Raw genomic sequence first — 23,408 nt, 5'->3', positions numbered from 1 at the left:
TTTTTTCTGAAAAAATCCGAGAACCAACAAATTAAATTGGTGTGGCCTTAGCTTTGGTTGAAACAATTCAGTAGTACAGTACTCAAACATGTAGATTGGAAACCCCTATTCACTGTGCCCTGATTGACAGTAGAAAGGTCACAGCAAAAAACTCGAAGAAGAATAAAAGCACAGAGAACATTCAGGTTTACTGAGTAATTACTGTGGTAGCTGCTATTGCTTCAAAGATGAATTCACAACAATCAGAGAACACAGTAAAAGAAGGAGCAGATCACAGAAAACACACACAGACACATAACATCTGTGTCCATAATATCACCAGGGTCCATAATATAGCCACCTTGAGAAAAAGTGTGCTTTAAGATGTTTTTACTGCAACATACCCTAGGTATGTATATTTGATGTGTGAAGGAGTGCATACCAAAAGTATGTTGCAAAAGTAAAAATATCTTTAAGCACACTGGTGGCAATATTATGGACCCTGGTGATATTATGGACACAGATGTTAGAGATGAATTCAAGACAATCAGAGGACACGGTAAAAGAAGGAGCAGATCACAGAAAACACACAAAGACATACACACAGAGAGAGCACACAATCATGAAAAGCAGAGAAGACAGCTGGTACCTGTGAGTGGTTTGGATTGTTGGAGCTACTAGGAGTGGCAGTTGGATGTGGGTTGCCCTGAGAAAGGTGCCAACAACACAGACATATATATAGGAAAATTGAGCACGTCGGCAGAACGTACTGCACCTGCGCGAAACCCGTAATGTATTGTACATAGCACTTTGGCAGAACGTCTCATATAAGGTTGTTTTCGTGCATATAAGGAAAACATCTCGTCTGTAGTTTCCAAATGTTATGTTGGAAAAGATATTCTCTGCAACAGGCAAAATTCTAATGCAACGTTGACCAAAAAGCCACCGAAAAACGTGAAAATATGGGGTTCTGCGCAGACGCAGTACGTTCTACCGACGTGCTGGAAAATTGCAACTTCAGTTCAGCCCACAGTCAGAAAAGAAGGACACCTAGCAGCTACTTGTTGAATTGCAGTGAGTGATATTGATATGATAACAATAGAGCAAGTCCACTGAAGAAATACATGTACCATCACTTAAGCATTACAACACAGGCAGACTACATGTAAGTTGATGCTGTTGATAATTTTCAAAATTTTTTACAGAAACATTTTTTTTAGCTCTTTTGTTTAACGTGAACACTAACAGGACGTGAAGAAATGTGATACTTACAACATCTGCCACATTTAGGTTTGTGTTTCCACCAAAAAGTTTAGGCTGTTGGGCACTGCAAAGAATAAATGCAAAAAAGTTAATAACAATTTTCACATTGTTCTAAAACATTTTTGTGTATTGGATATGTTGAATATTTCTACAAACAAAATCATGTACCTAGAAAGGTAACATTTGCAAAGCAAATGCAAAATGTTTACCTTTGCATATGTTCAGTGCTCTGTTAATTCTTACTCACACATTCATATACATGTATATGGTGACAGGAGTCTAAATCCCTCCTGCTTTAGAATTGCAACATGATGTAACCCAACACCAATTACCATGGTCACAGATGTCTGGCTTCTGATCACTGAGTGACCTTTGGTGTTTGGAAGAGGAAACAGAGCAAAAACTAGAAAGGCCGACATTTGCTTGGGAGCAAATACAGCATATTTCAGTCCATCTCCCTCCCACGCAAAAGTGGACTATTCCAAACTTACCCCAGTGCAAAACTGGCAAAGGTTCTCAAATAAATGAATTAAATAGTAGCTATATGAGAACAAAGATGCAACAACAAGTACTTTGAATCTCAAAAGCTTTACTAATCTTATTACAGGTATGCAAAAACTAACAATGATGAGATTTGATACATTTTGAAGGTCTTAGGCACATAAAATTGAATTTGTGGGTCATTACGCACCACTTACAATGTAGGTGCAATGTGACCTCAGGTAACCCGCAATGGAACATGTGTTCCATGGATGGAACCGCCATTCTTTAGATAGAACATGGAACGGGTACAGCACTTTTGGCCCTTTTTTTGCTGAAAATAGCCATTAAAGTCCCCCAAATGAGTCATTTGGAAGTGGTGTATGCCAAATATGTGACTACTATTCTGTAGACACACGTTCAAGGTACCCTTATACCGAATTTCAGATCATTTGGTTGTAATACCAGGGTTCAGGATCCAAAAATCCATTTTTTGTCAAAAAATGCCCCAAAAAACCTTCATAAAAATTTTTCAAAGGCATGTTTCAAAAAAATGAAAAAAACGTCTGGGGGTATTTGCCCACTCTACCTCCATGCCAAATTTCAGGTCATTTGGCTGAATGATGGCTGAGTTGAATCCCTTTGACTGTTTGGCAGGAGGAGAAGAAGAAGGAGGAGAAACATGAGGGAACACAATATATTTCATCCATACCATGGTATGGACTGAAATATAACAATATGTTTTCCTTTGGTAAAAATAAAGAGGACATACATATGTATGAGTAAACTGTATTTGTGACAGTTTAATTTCTGTGTCAACCTACCCTGGTATAGCAGGGGCTGAGTTCTCTCCCCTTACATCCTCTTTGGAGGGAGTAAAGGTGTTGATCATTCTCTGGAAAAATGAGCTCTGAAAACAAAACAAGAAACAAAATGACTCCACTTCTCTGAGGCATTTTTGAATGGAGAACAAGAATTAAGAAACTTGATATAAAATTGTGACTGAGCACTCATTTAAGATATTAGAAAATTCTGAGCGTGAAAGTACAATTTTACCACAAAAAGTTAGGCTAATGACACATATTTGAAGTATTCTTTCTGACTGAAGATATTCATGCATAAATACCATTAGATTAGAAAAAAGAGCAACCCAATAATTATATGATATTTCAATAAATTGTAACACTCAGACTATGCAGGCAAACACAAGTCAGAAGTAATCAGTATTGTATTAGGAGACATGCCACATGCTATAAATGATGTTAAAGATTATAGTCTAGGCAGAGGAGATATTTGAGTCCTTGGGAGAAGCAGTTGTCCTGAAAGTTAGAGGAAGATTTCGTATGAAAGATGGCAGTTAGTGGTTAGTACATATTAGAAAGTAAAACAGCACAAAGTTTTGCTTGTATCAGATAGAACAGAGGTACAAGAAAAGACAGTGGTTAGCACCACCTCATTCAGGAAAGCAACAGGTGCAACCCTGGAAAAGTAGTCAGTTAGAAAGACGGACACACAAACAGCCAGAAAACCATGATTAGTAATTTCCTCCACCTGTCGTTGTACCTTGTTGCCCCTTCCTCTGGTCTGGAATGGAAAAAAACAATGTTCAGTTAAAGATTTCCTCCTATTATTCACTATAATAACTTATGAAAATGAACTAAAATGGTGTGTGAAGTTAAAACTTCTTCAGTAGACTGACCCAGTGAGGCTTGTCAAATGGCTTTGACTCAATGTTGATGTCACACTTCAAAGAAGCCATGTAACAAGTCTCACTGGGTCAGTCTACTGAGGAAAACCAGAGTGACTGGGCAAAAGCTCTAGGTGAGAGACTTTATTGTGTGGGATCTTAAGTGTGAACTCAAAACATGTAACTTCCAACACAGATGAACTTTCATGATAAATAATGAATAAATAAAATTAATAAACTTTCATGATAGAACTAAAATGATGTGTCAAATAATACTTGTGGAAATACATTGTACATGCTTACTTACTTTTCCCAGTCAATCCCATGCATTAAACTACTGAATCAGCAAATTTGGTGGTAGTGCCTGTGTCTATCCCTACTGTTGACTGTGTTACTGATATCAAACACTAAACATGCTTTGATTATATAAAACTTTACATGAAGTAATTGTAATTGTAGTCATATCCACTCGACTGTCAATGATTAGCTGTTAGATATGCTCTGCACTGGTATATGTAATCATGAGCTGGGTTGAGTGGTTAAGTCTAGCATATTGGGAGGGTGAAAGACATGAGAAATATTTTGATGTGCAAGACTAGTGAATCTTACAGGTAGGTAGTCACTACATGTAGGAGTAAACTGTGTACAACTGCTCTCCAAGTTGAACTTGCAAGGTCCTTTAAAAATGCATCTTTCTACATGCTAAACAACTGAGTTTTCATGTAGTGACTTGCACTACTAGCAACAGAGACCAGTGCATGGTGTATACGTTAACAATTTCACAAAAGCAAAATAAGAGCACACTATTTGACAGTATCTTTGAAAATGATAATCATGGTGCTTTCACAACTATAACTTTTAATCGTCTACCAGATACCTTTGACCCAGTGTTGACGTCACACTTCAAAGAAGCCACGTGACAAGCTTCACTGGGTCAGTCTACTGAGGAAGACCAGAGTGACTGGTCGAAAGCTTTAGGTGAGAGAACTTTTTGTGTTGGATCTAAAGTTTTAACTCTAAACATATAACTTTTAATGTCTAACAGTTGTTTTTTTTACCACCCACCTGCTCCTTGAGTTTCTTTGCCTTCCACTGTTTAAAGTAGTCATGTAGTAGCAGAGCTCCGTAGATTTTACCCACAGTGAGCCGGTCTTTCCGCAGCTCTGAAACAAAAAAAGTACCAAAAATTAAATTTATGACGTGTATACTATTAGTCAGTATATGTTTACGTTTGTACTTGATTTGTCAATGTCCTTTGTTTGTTTAGCTGACCTTTTTGTTTAGTCTGTTTTTAAAGCCCGAGTGCGATTTTATACGCTGCCATGTACCTGGATTGTGGTCAATAAACTATTATTATACCAAATATATTTCATGGCGACTCAGAATTTGAGTGTATTCCACTTAGTTTGCGCAGTTAATACAATCAGATTCCATGCCAATTTACATCATATTGAAAGGCAAATTGAAAGGAAAATTGTAACCAAAATTGACCATTCACATCCAAAAGAAATCAAAAGTCAAACCTGTAAAAACGCAAAATATTAAAATTTTGCGAAAACACAGAACATAATTTCATGAATCTGTGATGACATGCACAGGTGCTTTTGAAGAAATGGGTGCATTTTCATGCAGTAAAGTGTGTTTAGTTCAAAGAAATGAATGTGCACTGAGACACATGTGTCCGTGCATTAAACATATATTATAATATATTAATTGAAGTAAAATTTATATTTTAAACTCTTTTGACCAGGAGCAGGTAAAATTGTGCCATGCTTAAATAAGTATCAGGTGACAAAGGAAAAGGACCAGGAAATGGTAACTGTTTCTTCATCAAAAATAAATTAACTTTCTAAAAAAACAACTTTCCAAAAATAAAAAACAATGCCAATGCCAATGCATATCCATATCACAAGAGCATATAAGGTTTCCAATGCTGTTTGTGTTAGTAGGCAGCATAACTCATGAAATTAAGCATCAGAATCTGGGCAACATTAATTTTGGTATGTGGGTAGGTGTTTGCAAAATAAAGGATAACTTCAATTACAGGCTCCCTAGTGACTTTCTATGATACCACTTTTACTACTTCTTTAAATGCTATGATCATGATTTTTTGGTGGTAGTAGGCACTCAGGAAAAACTGGTAATGTTAGATATTTTGGTCCCCTAACAGCATTCTTTAAAACTGCAGGGGCTTTTTTTGTTCGCAAAAGGCTCCCATGATTCCATTGCTGCATGGACTGTTGGAACAGTTCACATTTTAAACAGGGGTGATTTAGGAACAATCCATTTGTGCAGGAGGGGAGATAGGTCCATTTTTGGTACGGGAGATGTGGTGAGGCTGTGCTGCATTTGCTCCTGCATGAGCAAATGTTGGCCTTTCTAGGGGAAATTTGGAATGAGCAGGAAGAATGGGTGAAATGTGCTGTATTTGCTCTTGAGCAAATGTCGGCCTTTCTAGTTAAAAACATCTTTCCTGCCTGGTCTTGGAACAAAGATGAGGTAGCAGAGTTGGAGAGTTGAAGCCACCGAAGAGTAGCCTGGGTGCCAATTCCTTTGTAGTTTCTGCCCACTTGCTAATGTTACTGGCTACCACTACTTCTGTGGAAGCCAGCTACATTAGGGAGCGGGCAGAAACTACGGAGGATATGGCACCCAGGCTAACCGAGGAGAGACAGGCAACACGTATTAGTAACCTCCACCTTACCCGTCACGTTTAAGGACCATGACAGAAATGTGTTATGTTCGTCGATAGTGCTTTGCTCTGTACCTTCTTCAGGCGGCATGAGCATGTCGATGGTTTTCCTGGGCACCTGCGGCCAGGTGTTGATTAAGGCGTCTCTCAGCTCCCGATCCGCCTTATTCTGTAGCTCAGCTGTAAGGGAGTCAAGACATGTCAAAAACTTTTGTAACAGGCATCTCTCAAGCCCCTGTCACAATGTTCAGGGTCATCCCATGATTTTGCCATTGAGTAGCCTCTGTAGCAGAACTGGGGGTTTGGTGGTCTTTGGCTGTTTTCTGATAAGCAAAAATGGGGGTAATTCAACCAGGCCGGCTATGTTGTCTATATGCAATCAGAAAATAGCACATAAAAGCTCCCAAAGACCCCCAAAACCCCCAGTTTTCTGGCATGCTATGGAGGCTACCCATTGAGACATAGTTGAACTACATATACAAGATAATGTAATTGTTGATGGCAAAAAGGTTTAGGATGATCATGCTTTAGCCACACTAAAACCTTAGACATAAATGACTATCAAAGGATTGTTTTAAGATCTGAGCATATCGGTGTGTAGACTCTATGTGGAGTCAACCAAAAATTTGGGGTAAGTCCCATTTCTGTAGTTTAAGTGTTGGAAGTTAAAGCTTAGTCTTTATTTCATAATGACTTGTACCAACACAGATGAACTTTCATGCTAAGTGTAGACTCTATAATAGCAGGTAATAGCACTATAAGAAGACTATAGTGTGATACAACTGCAGAAGTATAAAGACAGGAAGGAAGGCACAAAGTACGTTTATCTATCTTGATGTTGAGAGAAGTCCGTATCAAGGCAAACAGGGTGGTGGTGAAATGCACGGTCTTGTTGTCATCTACAGCCATGTTCATTCGGATCAACCTCTGCAGGGAAGGAAGTAAAAACAAAACACATTTATTACTTCTAGAGAACGTTGGCAGAACGTACTGCACCTGCACAAAACCTGTGATATATTGTGCATAGCACTTTGGCAGAACATCTCATATAAGGTCATATTTGCGCACATAAGGTTAACAATCCTTAGTTTCCAAATGTCATGTCAGAAAAAATAGGCAACATTCTGATGCAACGTTGACCAAAAATCCAACAAAAAACATGAAAAATGGGGTGTGTGTGTGCAGGCGCAGTACGTTCTGCTGACTTGCTTACTTCAGGTGTAGTACAAAATGTACATAGATCGATATGCAATCTTTACACATAAGTCAAGTGAAGAAATACAATGTAGGTGTTAAGTGCCTTTCCCAAGGATACAACAATTGGCCTGACAGGGATTCGAACCCAGAACCTTCGGGTTCTGATATGAGTCAATAACTCTAACCACAAAATTGCCTTGCCACCTTCAAGCAACAGTTTTCTTGTATAACATCTGGATGACTGTCTACTTTCATCGATACATGTGGTCACAGTTAGTCATTAACTCAGAAAAGAGGAACTTCAGGATAAATTGGTATGTTCTGACCTTGTAGGCCACTCTAGCAGGACACTTCCTTCCGAAGCCCAGCGGCGGATTGAGTTGCTTCAGCAGGTCAAACATATCAGTGTATGATATCCTGCCACTAAACACAGAAGCAAGCATGTAAAACATAATACTAGTATCTGATCAGTGCACATGTATGATATTCTGCCTCTGCAAGCAGAAACAGGCATAGCATCAACACAATCAACATCTATTCATTTATGAGGCTTAATCACATTTGTGGAAGGATTGACACAGTTGACTCTCACTTCTTCAAGATGTCAAACCTGAGACCAGACCATAAGGTGAGAACCACACACACCAGGAAGGTCCCCAGCTATTGGAAGCAAGGAAGGAAGGAAGAAAGGAAGGAAGGAGGGAAGGAAGGAAGAAAGGAGGTAGAGAAGGATGGATGGGAGGGAATAGGGAAGGAAGGAAGGAAGGAAGGAAGGGAGGAGGGGAGAGAGAGAAGGAAAGGAGGGAAGGAAGGAAGGAAGGAAGGAAGGAAGGAAGGAAGGAAGGAAGGAAGGAAGGAAGGAAGGAAGGAAGGAAGGAAGGAAGGGAGAATGGAAGGAAGGAGGGAAGGAAGGAAGGAAGGAAGGAAGGAAGGAAGGAAGGAAGGTAGAAAGAAAGGAAGGAAGGAAGAAGGACGGATGGGAGGGAAGGACAAGGAGGGAAGGAAGATAGGAAGGAAGGAAGGAAGGAAGGAAGGAAGGAAGGATGGAAAGAGGGAAGGAAGGAAGGTAGGAAGGTAGGAAAGGAGGATGGATGGATGGACGGGAGGGAATAGGGAAGAAAGGAAGGAAGGAAGGAAGAAATGAGGGATGGAAGGGGGAAGGAAGGAAGGTAGGAAGGATATAGGAGTAGGAGGAAGGAAGGAAGGAACGAAGGAAGAAAGGAACGAATGAACAAACGAACGAACGAAAAGAAGCTATCTCACGTTGCTCCTGGGTCGAAGTCAGCCCAGACTCGGATGTACTCTTCCAAGTGGTGGGGGCCTAGGATGGACGTGTCCCGTGTCAAGTAGTCAAAGTTGTCCATGATGACAGCAACGAACAGGTTCAACATCTGCAGAACAGCGGGAAAAACAGAAACTTCTTAATTCATCGGTTTTCACACAGTAGCTGAAATGTTTTATCAGATATAAAGACGGTGATATAAAACCAAGGAAAGTGACAGACGGTCACTGAAATGTTGGCTGAATAAAACACTGTCTTGGTTGTGAATTAATAGTCTCTTTGTTCAGTGACTTACAACCTGATAAAACTACATGTATTCAGGGATCTATCTAGTATAAACAAAGAAACAAACAAGTGTTTGAAATCTTGATATGTCTTTCAATGAATTCATCTCAAGCTTTCTAAAGCATTCAATTTTCCCTTTTTCATAGAAAATTTTCGCCCAAGTTATCATTGGATGGCATTTCAGCACTAGAAACTGCATCAAAAACTCCTTCCACTCCTACCATATGATTAAATCCTGGAGAACAAACAAACAAACACACAAAACTTTCTTCAAAGGCTGGCAAATGACTGGCAAAATCTCAAATCCTGGGAAAAAATTGTGTGGTCGTGTGGCACAGCGGCAGAGTGCTTGACTCCGAACCAAGAGGTCCCGGGTTCGAGTCCTGACATGCCACCAATCTTGTGCCCTTGGGAAAGGCACGTTACACGACTTTCCTCACTTAACTCAAGTGAAGATGAGTGTTGTCTGTCCAGTATTTGTTCCTATGTGTGGGACACAACACCTGAGCTACTGCTGCGTGTGCCCCATGTGTATTGTATTGTCACAATTTCAATAAACCAAATCAAATCTCACCAAGAAGGAGCAGAGGAAGATGAAGGATGTGAAGTAGAAGTAGGCGAATTCGCTGCCACATTGTGGCACAGGCCCGTTCTCGCTCTGCGGGTCACACATCGCTCCCGGCAGGCAGGACAGCATGATTTCCTGCCACGCCTCGCCTGTCGCACACCTGCAACAGGTCCCAAATATGCAAATTTAGCACATATGTACTGTACACCTGTCCCAAATATGCAAATTTCCACATACATACTATACACCTGATTCAGTTTCATATAGAACAATACAGCATGATCTCCTGCCACGCCTCTCCTGTTGCATACCTGGGGGATTCAAGAGGTCCCAAATATGCAAATCAGTTCTGTATTTCAACTACAGGTTGTGTATATATACACAACCTATAGAAGCTGTTGATTTTATTCGGAGCCCCACACATGTAGATAGATTAAGTGCAATGCCATCGTGATTGAATTTCTTACATTAATATTTTGTAAATGTGCTCTGAATGTATAAACTTCATTAGGTCATTTAATTTAGAAAAAACAAATTATATATAACTTGATGCATGTTGTGAGTATATTTCCATTCAAATGAGACACATGTAGCCATATTACATGTATGTAATATGTCCTACCTGAATAGAACCATGAGCCCTTGTATGAAGGTTCTGAAGTTGTTATGCCTGTGGATCTCAGTATCATCATCTAGAGCTATGTTACCAAAAACCTGAGTGCACACGAAGGAAAGACCAGTCAGACAATGTTGTAGCCAGTGAAACAATACATTTAACACATATTTGTACAATAATATTATAACAATTGTATATACAATGTACTGAAAATCCCACAATGAAAGAAAATTGGGCACACGACCCTTAAGTCTTACTAGCCTCCACCAGGCCTTTCTACGGGAATACGGATCTTTGCAAAAAAGAGAATAAAATTGGCCAAGGGAGTCAGTCTGCGAAAGGTTGATTAACTGTGCAGCCAGTCAAACCCAAGGCGGCCGAACTCCCCTGGCAAATATTCTCCTATATGTAACCAGCCAGTTAGTCTGATAGAGACTTAACGTTAAGTCTTACCTGCATGCCTACAATGGCATATATGAACAACAGCATGGCGATGAGCAGGACAACATAAGGTAAGGCCTGGAGAGTGGGGAAAAGACAAGAGCTTCAGGTCTCTGCTACACTCAATGATTATTACATGACGAGCATTGTATGATACAATCAGACTGAGTTAAAGGTTCCTCTATTTTACAGCAACCAGTGAAACCATTACAAAATGTGTTTCATACTGTATAATGTGGTGGTTTTGTGTTGTGTTTGCACTACAGTGTGCTTAATAACTAAAGTAGATTACTGCTAATTTTAACACAGACATACATTGTAAATAAGATGAACTACAGGTAAAAGAAAACAATCATTAGTGATACACAAGAAAATAGGGAAAACCAATGAACCAGCTAACTAACAAACAACTAACCAAGTAATGAACCCTAAAAAACTAAATGTCCAGATGTTTACCTTAAAAGACTGGATAAATGTCCAGATTCTTACCTTAAAAGACTGGATAAATGTCCAGAGCAGAGTCCGGATAGTCTCCCCCTGCCGAAGCAGTTTGATCAGACGTGCGGCTCGGAACAGCCTCAGGAAACTCAGACTGATGAAGTTGTCCTGAAGTTCAGGGAGAGAAGAAAATTAGATTTCTGCACAATACTGATAGTTTTGTTGTCCCAAAAGTTTGAACACAATAATCAAAAAATGTATTTTTCCCCCTCAAGTCAAGTACAGTTAAAAATAAAATAGAACATTTCTTTGCCTTTATAAGGAAATAAAAATATAACTTGCTGTTCCACCAATACAATGCAAATAACAAAACCATTTTGGGAGAGAAGAAAATTAAATTTTTTCCAACTGCACAACAATGATATTTTGTCACATTGAACAAAATGATATTTTTCCCTCAAATATCCTATAAGTTAAAAATCAAATAGAATATTGCTCTGCCTTCATAAGGAAATAAAATATAAAATGCTGTTCCCCTTATACAATGCAAATAACAAAACCATACTGTCAAGAGCAACAATTGGCAAAAATTAGAACACATGCACTTTTTAGCGTGATCATTATCAAAGTAAATCATCAAGCAATCATTAACCATAACCATTTACTGTGAAAGCAACTGCCACTCTTCATACAGTTTTTTGTACATCATAAGCTACTAAAACTGTCAAAACTGTTTAAAATGTATAACTTTCCAGACAGTCTTATATATAGACAAATATATAATATACATAAAATGCAAGCCATGCATGAATCAAGTACAATGAAGACATGAATAGTTTTGAACTATGGACATTGCTTCATCTAGTTTAATTTCAACAAAGACGATCATGGCACAGTTGCTAGGGCCTGGGAAAAAATGTTGTTTCCTGTTTCGTTTTCTTTTTTTATTAGACTTTGGCCATCTCTAGTGATCCAACTTATACAATACAGTTTGACAAAGGAAAACTTGCATTAGGATACTAATATTTTCAATGTCAATGTTAGGAAAACAATTGTGCAACGTTTCATCACTCAGATGTCAGGTCATGGAGCTAGAAAAGGTCAATCAGCTCAAAAAATGTACGTCCCTTGCAGGGGTCCACCCACAAAAAGGCTAGGGTGAGCAGTTTTTTCTAAGGTCGGTATAGGGAAACAGGAAACACAACATTTTTTCCTAGGCCTAGTTGCAAACATAAAACAGGTACAAACATCTCACCACTTGTTGTTATGAATAAACAAAGGTAAAACTTACGCTCTGTTGGTTGGCAAAGCGTGTGCAGGAGCGGCAGAATGGGGGTTTTTCATCATGCAAAAGAAAGAAAAACGGCACAAAACAATGACAACTGGAACGTAAGGGCATGCTGGCCACCCAACGTAAACTGCGGCTTGTGCATGGCATGCACGTAATAAGCTGGCTCACAGTGTGAAGTGTGCATGTGAAGTGTGATGCACTGTACATGGATAATACATACAAGTTGAAGCCTTAGGCCTCTTTAGCCTCCGTAGCATGCCAAAAACTGGGGGTTTTGGGGGTCTTCAGGATCTTTTAATATGTGCTATTTTCTGATTGCATATACTAGTAGACAACATAGCCGGTCTGGTTGAATTACTGGGCTAATCAGAAAACAGCCGAAGACCACCAAACCCTCAGTTCTATTAGCCTGCTACGGAGGCTAGCCATTCTTTATGTATTGCCAGCAGCCCTCAACTTTGATGCATTGCCCACACAGTGTATCACTCTGTCAATGCACACTTGAAACTGTGCACCAGCTTATTGGTTGGATAGCTTGGGCTGGGAGGGGAGGGGGGGGTAGGTATGTCCACCTACCGCAAAGTCTCCCTAGATGGCATGGTCAGGACACAGGTTACAACAGTTAAAGAACAGGTTAAACATTCAACTTACATTGTACTGTGATTACAAACACAACCATTGATAGTGACTGCAGATACAAGACCACAAGAACATAGCATTGTCACAAGGTACTTTCGGCCTCAGGCCATAGTATGTTTACTAATCAGAGTCAGATACCATTTTCTGGTTCTCAGATTTCACAAATTATCATGCAATGTATAGACAAAATTATGATTAAGACTTGTAGAGACATACACAAGAAACACTTCTGAAAAACATCAGTTGAAAAGAGTTAATGTTTTTGCACAAATTGGTTGACATGTATCCTGACTTGTATAATCAGTACTTATACATGTACATGTACTTATACATCTTGTATAAGTCAGGATTACCCAATAAAATGAGCTCAATAATACAACTGTGTGTTAACATACTGTACATTTTGAAGGTATACCTAATCTGAAAGTACAGTCAAACCTGCCAAGGTGACCACCTCTGCTGGCCACCTGGCCATAGTGACCACTTTTTCTCAGTCCCCCAAATTTTCCCCATTGACACAAGCATTAAGTATCCTGTCCAAGGAGACCACCTGTCCAAGGTGACCACTTTTCTTTGGTCCCCTGGGTGGCCGGCTTGGACAGGTTTGACTGTATCTGTATGATATACCTGTTTTTTATACACTAAGTAGATGCTAGGAGGACACAATGACCACAGAATAAGATACCATGGAGAGAAAGGGGCACACATGAAGATTGTGCTCGCGACGTTGGACTTACCCCAAAGTTGGACACAAGGATGTCAGTTACACTCCCGACAACCGTGATGAAATCAAACACGTTCCACGCGTCCCGGAAGTAATTCTGTCAACAGCAAAAAAAAGGGCCTGATTATAGAAAAATCACAAGCATTTAAAGAAAAATGTACAACTAGACAATAATTGAATTGTATGACTGTCTCACCACAATACTTATAACAGATAAATAAACATAATTCATCTTAAAATTGTGGCTCACAGTGTATATGTATGCCTTTCAGTATTTGAAATCTAAAGATATATCTTTCATTGTTTGTTTGTTTATCTATTCCAGTCTCCAATAAATTTTGTGACTGAAAAAACTAGGCTGCCTAAAGCATACAATTTCCCCTTTCTTATAGAAAGTTTGTGTCCAAATTATCATTGGATGGCATTTCAGCACTAGGAATGCAAACATTAAACATTTTGAAAAACACCTTTTCCACTCCTACCATATGATTAAATTCTGGAGAAAATTTAATACATTTTACAGTTACTGTAATATTACATACCCTTGGTCCAAAGCCTATCATCTTCAAGATACACTCCAATCCAAATAACGAAGTGAAGGCAATGTTGAAGTAGTTGAGAATTTGATCCCAAGCTACTGTCTGTTGGTAATGCTGCAGAATAAGAGAATAATATACAGGTGAAACATGGTCAATTTAGCATTATTCCTCCAGTGGCTATCATTTTAGCTATGGTTTGCATCTCTGAGTTTTTGGAGTATGACTTTGCTGTGATGCATTAGACTTAATGTTTTATATACAGTGTATGTTGTCCTCCAGGCTGGCCCAAATTGCACCCTACATACAATATGCGTTACTGGTATAAAAATTACAACTAAAAAACCTACATTATCCGGTATATCTTAAAAAGTCGACTTCATATCTATCAATAAGCAGCAATAGTACAAACACAATCAAATTTAAGAATAACACAGATATCAGAGACATCACTAATATGCTGGGCCCCCTTGCAATTGAAAATCAGCTATTGCAAGCTGAATGGGGCCACCCAGCCATCTTGAGTTTAAGTAAAGAATTAGATACCTTGCACATCAAGGCGACGGTGTTCAGAGCGATCATAGCCATGATGAAATACTCGAACGCGGGGGAGACCACGAATTTCCACATCTTGAACTGGAAGGACTTCTTGTTCTCGGGCATATATCTGGTCATAGGCTTGGCATTCATGGCAAAGTCTATACAGTTTCTCTGAAAAAAGGGTAAAAAAAATACATTGTACTGCAAGATTTTGGGGTCGACAAAAGTACACACAGCTAACAGAAGCTTTTCTTGTTCTTGGGTCATATATCTGGTCATAGGCTTGGCATTCATGGCAAAGTCTATACAGTTTCTCTGAAAAACGTATAAGATACAATGGTTAGTTGTTTCGATTCATAACAATACACCAAAATACATTGCAGCCACTTGTACATACATGTACAAATGTAGTACAGGTCTCTAAATTATGCATTCATGGCAAAGTCTAATAATAAGTAATACAGTTTCTCAGAAAAAAAAAGGGTAAAAAAGATACAATTCACTTCAAGATGAATTAGAATTTTTTTATTAACTTCACGATTCACCACAAAACAAGGCTCATGAGAGCCACTGAAAATGTTTTGGGTTACTGTACAGCCAGTGCAGGACAGATGTTTGTTGACCTTAGACTTGAAAATTTAAGGTTCTACCATATGGGAAACAATCACGAGGTAGCTTGTTCCATAGTGATGTTGTATAGGAAAGACGCTTTCAGTGTGGAACTTCCTCCTAAGAGGTGGTGAATGGAGGAAGAAAGGGTGATTTGCTTCTGAATCAGTGAAAGACGTGTCCTTGCTGAGAATATTTGAAGTGGGGGCACTAGTGAGTGAAGTTCCTCAGATAATTTTTTTTTTAAACCAAATTTAACGTCATTTTTCGGTTAGACGTGCTTGCACCAAGTACAAGTCTTTTTTTGAAGCAGGACTTTTACGGCTGGATGCTCTTCCTAACGCCAACCCAAACCCTAGTAGGGCCTGGGATCCCTCTAACTGAGGGGGGAAATGCATGTTAAGTGCCTTTCCCAAGGGCACAACGTCTGGGTGCATGATTGTCTGGACATGTCTGGGTCCAACCCTGGGGATTGAACCTGGGTCTTCTTGCTTGACAGTCAGACGCTCTATCCACTATACACCACACAGATGCCACTATATAATGCAAAGAATAAAGCAGATTTTGCACATTTTTACCTCGTTTTTGTCTAGAATGCCGGATTCTAGCGCCTGCTTTTCACCCTCCTCCTGGAAGGTGATGATGATCAAGGCCACAAAAATGTTGACAAAGAAAAACGGAAACACAACGAAGTAGACCACGTAGTAGATAGCCATCTCTTTACGGTAGCCTGGAGATGGTCCGGTGTTCTCTGTTGTCGAGTCCATGGACCACTGCAAGATCCTACACAAACCAGACAGAAAAGGGTTTATGACAGTCAGAAACCGGCTTAATGATTATATTGTAATGTGAAAGGGAACACACCCATAACAAGGTGAGACAATCAGCTTTGGCAGAACATACAAAGTTTACTGAATTCGAGAAAATTCAGCAATAATACGCCTTGATACATTGATGACATGACTGTATCACAAACAAAATTTGTGCGGGAAATGAACACATGTACAATGTATGTAACATAGAGAGCATTGGATATGTAAGATATAATACATGTATATGTGAACCAAGGCATCAACCTGGTCCACAAGCTTTGTTTTCATTATGTTTTCTAGTTGAGCACTATTTTGTCAAAAATTTGAAGAAAAAAAATTCAGTTCATATAACTAGAAAGATAACATTTGCATAACAAATGCATAATGTTTACCTTTGCATATGGTCTGATCTGTTAATACTTACGTCAAACACATTGATTTCATATATGTTGGTCAGACAGGAGTCTGAATCCCTCCTGCTATAAAATTGCAACATGATGTAACCCAACTCTCGTTACCATGGAGACAGACGTCTGGTTCAGGTCATTGACCTTATTGGTTTGGATAAGAAGAAGAAGAGGAGGAAACAGAGCAAAAACAATAGATGTTTTCCTTTGGTAAACATAAATATGCAACATTTAAGTATTTATCTTTACCTTCAATATTGTTTTTGCTCAGTTTCTTCCTCTTCTTCGTCTCCAAACAAATAAGTCAACAAGTCAATGACCTTGACCAGACGTCTGTCACCATGGTAACATAATTAATACTCACGCTGGCCATCCTTCCCCAGTAGTGACAGTGAAGAGTGTTAGGAGGGCCCAAAACACATTGTCATAATGGAAGTCTCTTCGCTTCCACTCCCTGGGTTGCACGTTGACTTCGTCGTCGTTATATTCTAAATAATAACCCCTGAAAAGGAAAAAAAGAAGATTATCGTCAAAGTTATGACGACATTTGGGCAAAATTTTGACACATTATTGCATAGCATCTGTATCTGCATCTGAATAGCTGGTATAGCTGCCTTTCGGTGCAATACACCAGCTTTGCGGGCACGCGTGGCGGCAGCTGGCTATATTACACTGATCGACTTGTTACACCTAACCCTTGAACTTCTAGCTCTAGACATTGTTTAAAGCTATCTAATGATAATGCCCCTACTGTTCCTGGTGACAGCGAGTTCCACTCTGAGATAGTTCTAGGAAAGAATGAATTCTTGAACACCTCAATCCTTGTTTGATGGTACTTGAAGGCATGACTAGTTCTTGTTCTTTTCTGAGCTGGTATTAGGTACTTAGGGTTGTCAGTTTCCATGTGTTTCTGTATTTAACACAGAAACAACCATAATTCCACGCCTTTGTGGTGAAGAAACAGAGAGAAAGCCACAAAAGGTCATTGATGACATGACTTACTGGCAGGATTCCTCCTTGTTCTTGGAGGCATCCGTGCAGTAGAACTTGCCCTTGTCATTTATTCATTCATTCATTCATTCACTCACTCACTCTCACTCACTCACTCACTCACTCACTCACTCACTCACTCACTCACTCACTCACTCACTCACTCACTCACTCACTCAGACATGACTCACTGGCAGGATTCCTCCTTGTTCTTGGAGGCGTCCGTGCAGTAGTAGAACTTGCCCTTGTAGAGCTGCACGGCTACGACCGCGAAGATGAATTGGAACAGCATGTAAACTATCAGGATGTTGATGACGTTCTTGATGGAGTGGATTACACAGTCAAACACAGCCTGCAGAGGGGGACAGAGAGTCTTCATTGTGAGTGTTTCAGCGAGAGCTCAAATTATTAGATACACAAAGTCACTACATGTGTACTTTGTTGTGAGCATTCGGCTCCCTTGAACACATCTGAATATTAATAATTTCAACCACCTTCCGACCCGGATTCTCAAGTTTACAGCATTCAAGTTTACCAACCCCACTCCTTGCCTCTTCATGTACATTATGTGGGAGTGCCAATAATTCCTTCAAAGTACACTCAATGACATGTACAATCATACATGTATGTTTAATACTAGCGTATGTGGCCTAATACTAGCTATTGGGGAGCAACTCTGCATCTGGACCATGATGTTGAATCTTGGCTCTTGTTGCTCACCCAACCCCCACATTTAAAAAATGATTTATGACTAAAAATGAAAACGACTATAATAATATTATGAATTTCAAAGTACTTGCCTTGAGTTTCGGTAGTCTTTTTATAGACTTAAGCGGTCTGAGCACTCTCAACACCCGAAGTGTTTTGATAGTGTTCAGATTCTTTCCTCCTCCTTGGGAACCACTGCAAATCAAACAACAAGTTTTTCAGTACCAAGGAAAGCTGCTAGGGGGCCCACAATCTACATGCATCTATAGGATATATAGTTACATATCAACAACAAATCAAATATCATCACTATAAGATTGATATTTCAGAGTTCGTTTATTTATCAACTAGAAGCTGAGAAAACAATCATTTTATCAACAAACTAATTCTAATTCTAAGTCCTTCCATCTACACTCTTACTAGCTACTAGTACATGCATTGTGAAATAAAAACTTATTCTACCAGTACTTAACATGACTTCTGGCCTCATACAGAACATTATGTATTTGTAGTATTATGTTTACTAGGTAATATGGATTAGTTTACTAGTTATTTAGTTATATTTGTTAAACTGTGGTGCCCAACATCAGCCATTCCTGCTTCAATATGAATGAACGAACTTTATTGCTCGACAGTTGTACATGGTACAATGTATGGCATCAATAACAATGTGATCAATACAATCAAGTCTATTCTAACAGAAAGTACAACTTGTACAAGTATTACTACAGAAATATGAAGCTAAACGGCGTATGACATGATGCGAGTTAGGTGTTGCTACATGTATCTGTTACTGTAACAATACTTTCTCTCTTTTGTAATGCACTACATATATATTGGCCTAAGTACGTACTGCTGCATTGTGATGTTTGCACTTCCAATAATTAAAAAAAAACAAATAATGCAATTATCTTACCTGAATGCAAAGGCAACCAGAGCTCCTGTTACGACCACTGCATCCAGAAAGTTCCACAGATCCCTGAAGTAGGCACCCTTGTGTAACACCACTCCCATGTCAATCAACTGTGCAAGGACCAATCACAGCAGACAGTTAGTTTCAGTTTCGGTTTATTTATTTTACCAGAAGGATTGGGAGCTGCCCAAGTCCTATTTACCCCTACTCCGCAAGGAGGCGGGGGAGGCCAGAAGATCCACACAAGTCTCGACCTAGTCTCACTAGGTCATTCCGTGATCAAGGTGTACAGTCGACACCAAAAATTTGGAGGTATGTAATCTACGTATACCTTACAAAAATAGTCACTGATGGATGAATTTCTACTAACTGTTAATTCTACATGACATTTTCCAAAAATTGTCAGTCCGCAATTATTTCATTGTATCCTTTGTAACCTATTTCAAATCCATAGAAGAGAACATTGCACAAAACAAAACAATTTAATCAGTCACTATTTCAGAATCTAATAATATCTATGGGAATACTATCTCTTTCCATACCTTGATCGTCATCTCAAAGGTGAAAATCCCGGTGAAAACGTAGTCAAAATATTTCAGAATCTGGAACAGAAGAAGCAATGTATCAGTTTGCTATGTTAATTATTACTCAACACATTATATATGGTGACAGGAGTCTAAATCCCTCCTGCTATAAAATTGCAACATGATGTAACCCAACACCAGTTACCATGGTGACAGATGTCAGTGATACATGTCATTGACCTTATTTGTTTGAAACAAAGAAGAAGAAGAAACAGAACAAATTTTATGTTTTCCTTTGGTAAACATAAAAACTCATAATCTAGAGTGCAAGTTGACTATCTAGTTCACCTCGTTTCTCTGCGAGACTTTGTTGACAGGATCCTCTGCTGCTAGTGTGATGCTGCTGCAGACGATTACGAACATGATGGCAGGATCAAAGAACCGCAGGTTGATGATCCAATGGGCAGCAAGACGCACGCTACAGAGAAAAAAAAATGTCAAGAAACTAAACATCTTAAAGTTGGTCATACGGCAAAAGAAATCAGAATTAGATGGAAGACAGCATTACCTCAGTGAAGGTTAGACACCTCCACTGGTAATAAGATATGCCAAAAACAGTCACTCAAGTAACTGGATATGTTGGAAATGTTCAGATGTTTCAGGTAGCAAGAGTACTTGAAGTAAGCTTGAGTAACTGTTTTTTGGTGAATGTAACATTAGTCTACAGTGAAATTTGTGTTTGAAAATGACAATTATCATTGATAATGTTGGATAATACTAAGTCTATTAGGCTAGTAGCAGAGGCTAGGTTGTGTGTACACACAGAACCCTAAAACCCACTCCTAAACCATTAGTTAAAACACCCTGCTACAAGGAGGAGTTTCGTGTTTTGAAAGAACTTACGGATTGGTGGTGGAGAAGATGAACATGGAACTATAAGGCACCATCGGTTTGGGCTCCCCGTATTCCTCTTCATGCTCTGCTTTTTCTCCATCTATATCACAGGGCCAGACAAAAAAGGTCTTTAACTTTAAAGATAACTTCATTGCACAACATTTGTACAGGGTACAAAGTATGGCATGTACTAAGTACATATTAACTACATTTTCAAAAGGCTAACCTAACTAATACAAAAGTGGGATAGGTATCAACTTTTACAATCATCGAGTTTCTAATATCTAGATTCTATACAGTATTTGATATATATCGCTATTTATAGCATGCAGCTGCAGGGGTTGAAACAAACAAGCAAAGGTGCTAACATGTCAAAAGACATGTCATTGGTCCAGTTTAATTCAAATCATGTTGTTATTGAAGTGACAGCCAATCAGCACCAAGGACATAAACAGTTCTCAGGATAGATAACATCAAAGATCTTTTCTGATTGGTTCAAATGTCACCTATTAACAATGTTTTGTATTCATGTTTTTTGTAACTGTTGCAGACACAAGCTTGCAATGATGATGTGTTTAACAAATATTGGACAGTTGAATTCAATAATAAGTGACTAGCTAAAAATGGTGGTTAGTTTGGCACCCCAAAACATACATGTAGCAGCTGGAGTGATGGAAATCAAACAAAGATTATAAAGAAAGAGCATTTGGAATTCAAGTGGGTTTAAAAGAGATAGAAGTTGCGTTAGAAGACCTTAAACTCAAGAGTTGATTTACGTGAGAAAAGAAAGTATGACATCTGTTTACTCTGTATCATTTGTATCCATCTTTAATTTTTGGGCTGTCTCATTCCCCTTGTGTTTTATTTCAAAACAATTTTGCAGTTAATTTTATTCTTACATCAAGATTAGATTTAATATGCTGTATTCCTAGTACATTGTAGAAATTACAGACAAAAAAAGCACAACAAATATTTTATTGTTTACAGTAATCAATTTTCTAAAGTCACAAAAACTACACACCACAAATCAGCTATACAAGAAACATAATTGTTAAGCATCTAAATTCTAAATGTGTTTTCACAACCTAACACTGCAACAAAAGCCACAAGAAAGGGGAAAAGAGACAGGACAACACGGTTAAGAAGGAAAGACAGAGAGAGGGAAGGAAGGAGAGAGGAAACAGAGGAGACAGGTAAGCAACAGGACCACATGGCATGTTTAGAAGACAGAGTGAGGGAAGGAATGAGAGAGGAAACAGAGGAAGTAGAGGAGGATCTTCAGAAGACAGAGCGAGGGAAAGAATGAGAGAGAAAACAGAGGGAACTTAGGACTTAGAGGAGGATCTTCAGAAGACAGAGCGAGGGAAAGAATGAGGGAAGAAACAGAGGAGACAGGTAGGCAGAGGAGACAGGTAAGCAACAGGAGCACATGGCATGTCTAGAAGACACAGCAAGGGAAGGAATGAAAAAGAGAGAGGAAACGAAAAGCGTGGAAAAAGAAGCGTCCCATTACCACCATCCTTAGTGCCTCTCCTATCACCATGTGCACCTCTCTGCAGGGACTTACCAAACTCATCTCTCTCATCGGCATCCCTGCGAAAAGAAAGAAACATAACATATGAAAACTCACTGTAATGCATTAAACAGTAACTGTTGTAGATACAAAGAATAAGAGGGTTCAGGGTCCCAATTGCACATGTACAATGTACATGGTCAAAGGGCGAAAATTTGGGTGAGTCCAAATTGTTGTGTTGGAAATTACAGTTGAAACTTGCTTCATAATGGTCAAAGGTAAAGGCTCCTGACATGTGAAAAATTTCTTGTTTAGACCATGACTTTATGCCTAGACATTAATATGAAAGTTCATCTGTGTTGGTAGTTATCATAGTACAATGTTGAACTTTAAGTTCATACAAATAAAGTTCAACATTTTACTATTTCTATAATATGTTTTGCTGATGTCCCATGCCAGGGCTTTTAATTTTGACATATTACCAACAGTAAGTGCACCACACTGCACAGGTGCAGTTGGAACTCTGAACCCATTATTCAAAAACACCAGGATCAAATGAGGAGTCAAAAGTCTAACAGAAGGACATTTCTTACAAATGTGTGTGCTGCAATATATTTTCAGCTATCCACTCATAACTCAAAAGTCTATAATCACTATTTGAAACAGAACGCTACATGTAACAGTCACAACATTTTCAACAAACAGTGAAATCAGATGAATCAAAACACACAAGGGTTGAAGGTCACCACCAACACAACACAATGTATTTGCCTGATGAATGTTTAAGATTTACCATTTCTTAAAGGTTTGTTGACGATGGAAGACCATGAAACACTAACTTCCTTCTACATCGGTGAAGGTTAGACATCCAGGTATGCCAAAAAGCAGTTACTCAAGTGACTGGATTCCTTCTACCTTACTCTGTTAGAGCTCCAAATTCTGTTTCTTATAACCTGTGAGTTTTGATGACCCTATCTTTGAGATAAAAATATGGAAATCTTAGAGTTAGACTGTTTCCATGATGGACTACATCTGATTCAGAAACTTAGTGTGCCGCTCTAGAAAAATGAAAAGCTCCACTAGCAGGGAAGTGAAGATGTTGCTACGCTGGGAAGTTTAAAAAAATATTAACCGTCTTTTGTGACGTCTTCTGCCTTGTAATGTGTCAATGCCACTGTCTGTGACGTCCGTGTCTTGGTCGTTTGGTTGCCGTCGACGCCGCCGTTTCCGCTGGTCATCGTCCGGCGTCCTTCCGATGTCCCGCCGGCTCCTGCGACCGGCCGGGTCGTTCCTCGCATCAGAGCTACTTCTGTCTCTCCTGCGCGGCCCCATCCCTCCACCACCTTCCGCGCTCGAGTCCCGGTTGTTCCTCACCCGGTT

The 23,408-nt window shown here is 39.2% G+C and overlaps 1 protein-coding gene across 8 annotated transcripts in view; it reads right to left on the bottom strand.

Moving 5' to 3' along the window:
* LOC109484487 (probable voltage-dependent N-type calcium channel subunit alpha-1B) overlaps window positions 1-23,408 on the bottom strand; it is a 157,441-nt gene that overhangs the window by 21,078 nt on the left and 112,955 nt on the right. For 3 of the 8 annotated variants that reach the window (XM_019787757.1, XM_019787760.1, XM_019787764.1), the window contains 26 exons: window positions 22,029-22,108; window positions 20,525-20,615; window positions 19,970-20,099; window positions 19,640-19,699; window positions 19,101-19,207; window positions 18,277-18,379; window positions 17,668-17,828; window positions 16,851-16,988; window positions 15,846-16,050; window positions 14,665-14,829; window positions 14,125-14,235; window positions 13,596-13,679; window positions 12,796-12,807; window positions 10,980-11,096; window positions 10,503-10,568; window positions 10,056-10,147; window positions 9,440-9,593; window positions 8,562-8,689; window positions 7,625-7,721; window positions 6,923-7,028; window positions 6,177-6,281; window positions 4,475-4,572; window positions 3,274-3,306; window positions 2,547-2,632; window positions 1,252-1,306; window positions 629-685 (listed from right to left, as the gene is read on the bottom strand). In XM_019787757.1, coding sequence (XP_019643316.1) covers window positions 629-685; window positions 1,252-1,306; window positions 2,547-2,632; window positions 3,274-3,306; window positions 4,475-4,572; window positions 6,177-6,281; window positions 6,923-7,028; window positions 7,625-7,721; window positions 8,562-8,689; window positions 9,440-9,593; window positions 10,056-10,147; window positions 10,503-10,568; window positions 10,980-11,096; window positions 12,796-12,807; window positions 13,596-13,679; window positions 14,125-14,235; window positions 14,665-14,829; window positions 15,846-16,050; window positions 16,851-16,988; window positions 17,668-17,828; window positions 18,277-18,379; window positions 19,101-19,207; window positions 19,640-19,699; window positions 19,970-20,099; window positions 20,525-20,615; window positions 22,029-22,108 — 2,641 coding nt within the window. Of the gene's footprint in view, window positions 1-628; window positions 686-1,251; window positions 1,307-2,546; window positions 2,633-3,273; window positions 3,307-4,474; window positions 4,573-6,176; window positions 6,282-6,922; window positions 7,029-7,624; window positions 7,722-8,561; window positions 8,690-9,439; window positions 9,594-10,055; window positions 10,148-10,502; window positions 10,569-10,979; window positions 11,097-12,219; window positions 12,223-12,795; window positions 12,808-13,595; window positions 13,680-14,124; window positions 14,236-14,664; window positions 14,830-15,845; window positions 16,051-16,850; window positions 16,989-17,667; window positions 17,829-18,276; window positions 18,380-19,100; window positions 19,208-19,639; window positions 19,700-19,969; window positions 20,100-20,524; window positions 20,616-22,028; window positions 22,109-23,408 lie in introns of all 8 variants that reach the window. The other 5 variants (XM_019787759.1, XM_019787758.1, XM_019787762.1 and 2 more) reach the window with 5 other exon arrangements.

The sequence above is a fragment of the Branchiostoma belcheri genome, unplaced genomic scaffold, assembly GCF_001625305.1.
Source record: "Branchiostoma belcheri isolate BF01 breed outbred unplaced genomic scaffold, Haploidv18h27 scaffold7, whole genome shotgun sequence".
In the NCBI taxonomy this organism is placed as follows: Eukaryota; Metazoa; Chordata; class Leptocardii; order Amphioxiformes; family Branchiostomatidae; genus Branchiostoma; species Branchiostoma belcheri.
The sequence above is the reverse complement of the archived record's forward strand: the minus strand, read 5'-3'. Positions and strand labels throughout refer to the sequence as shown.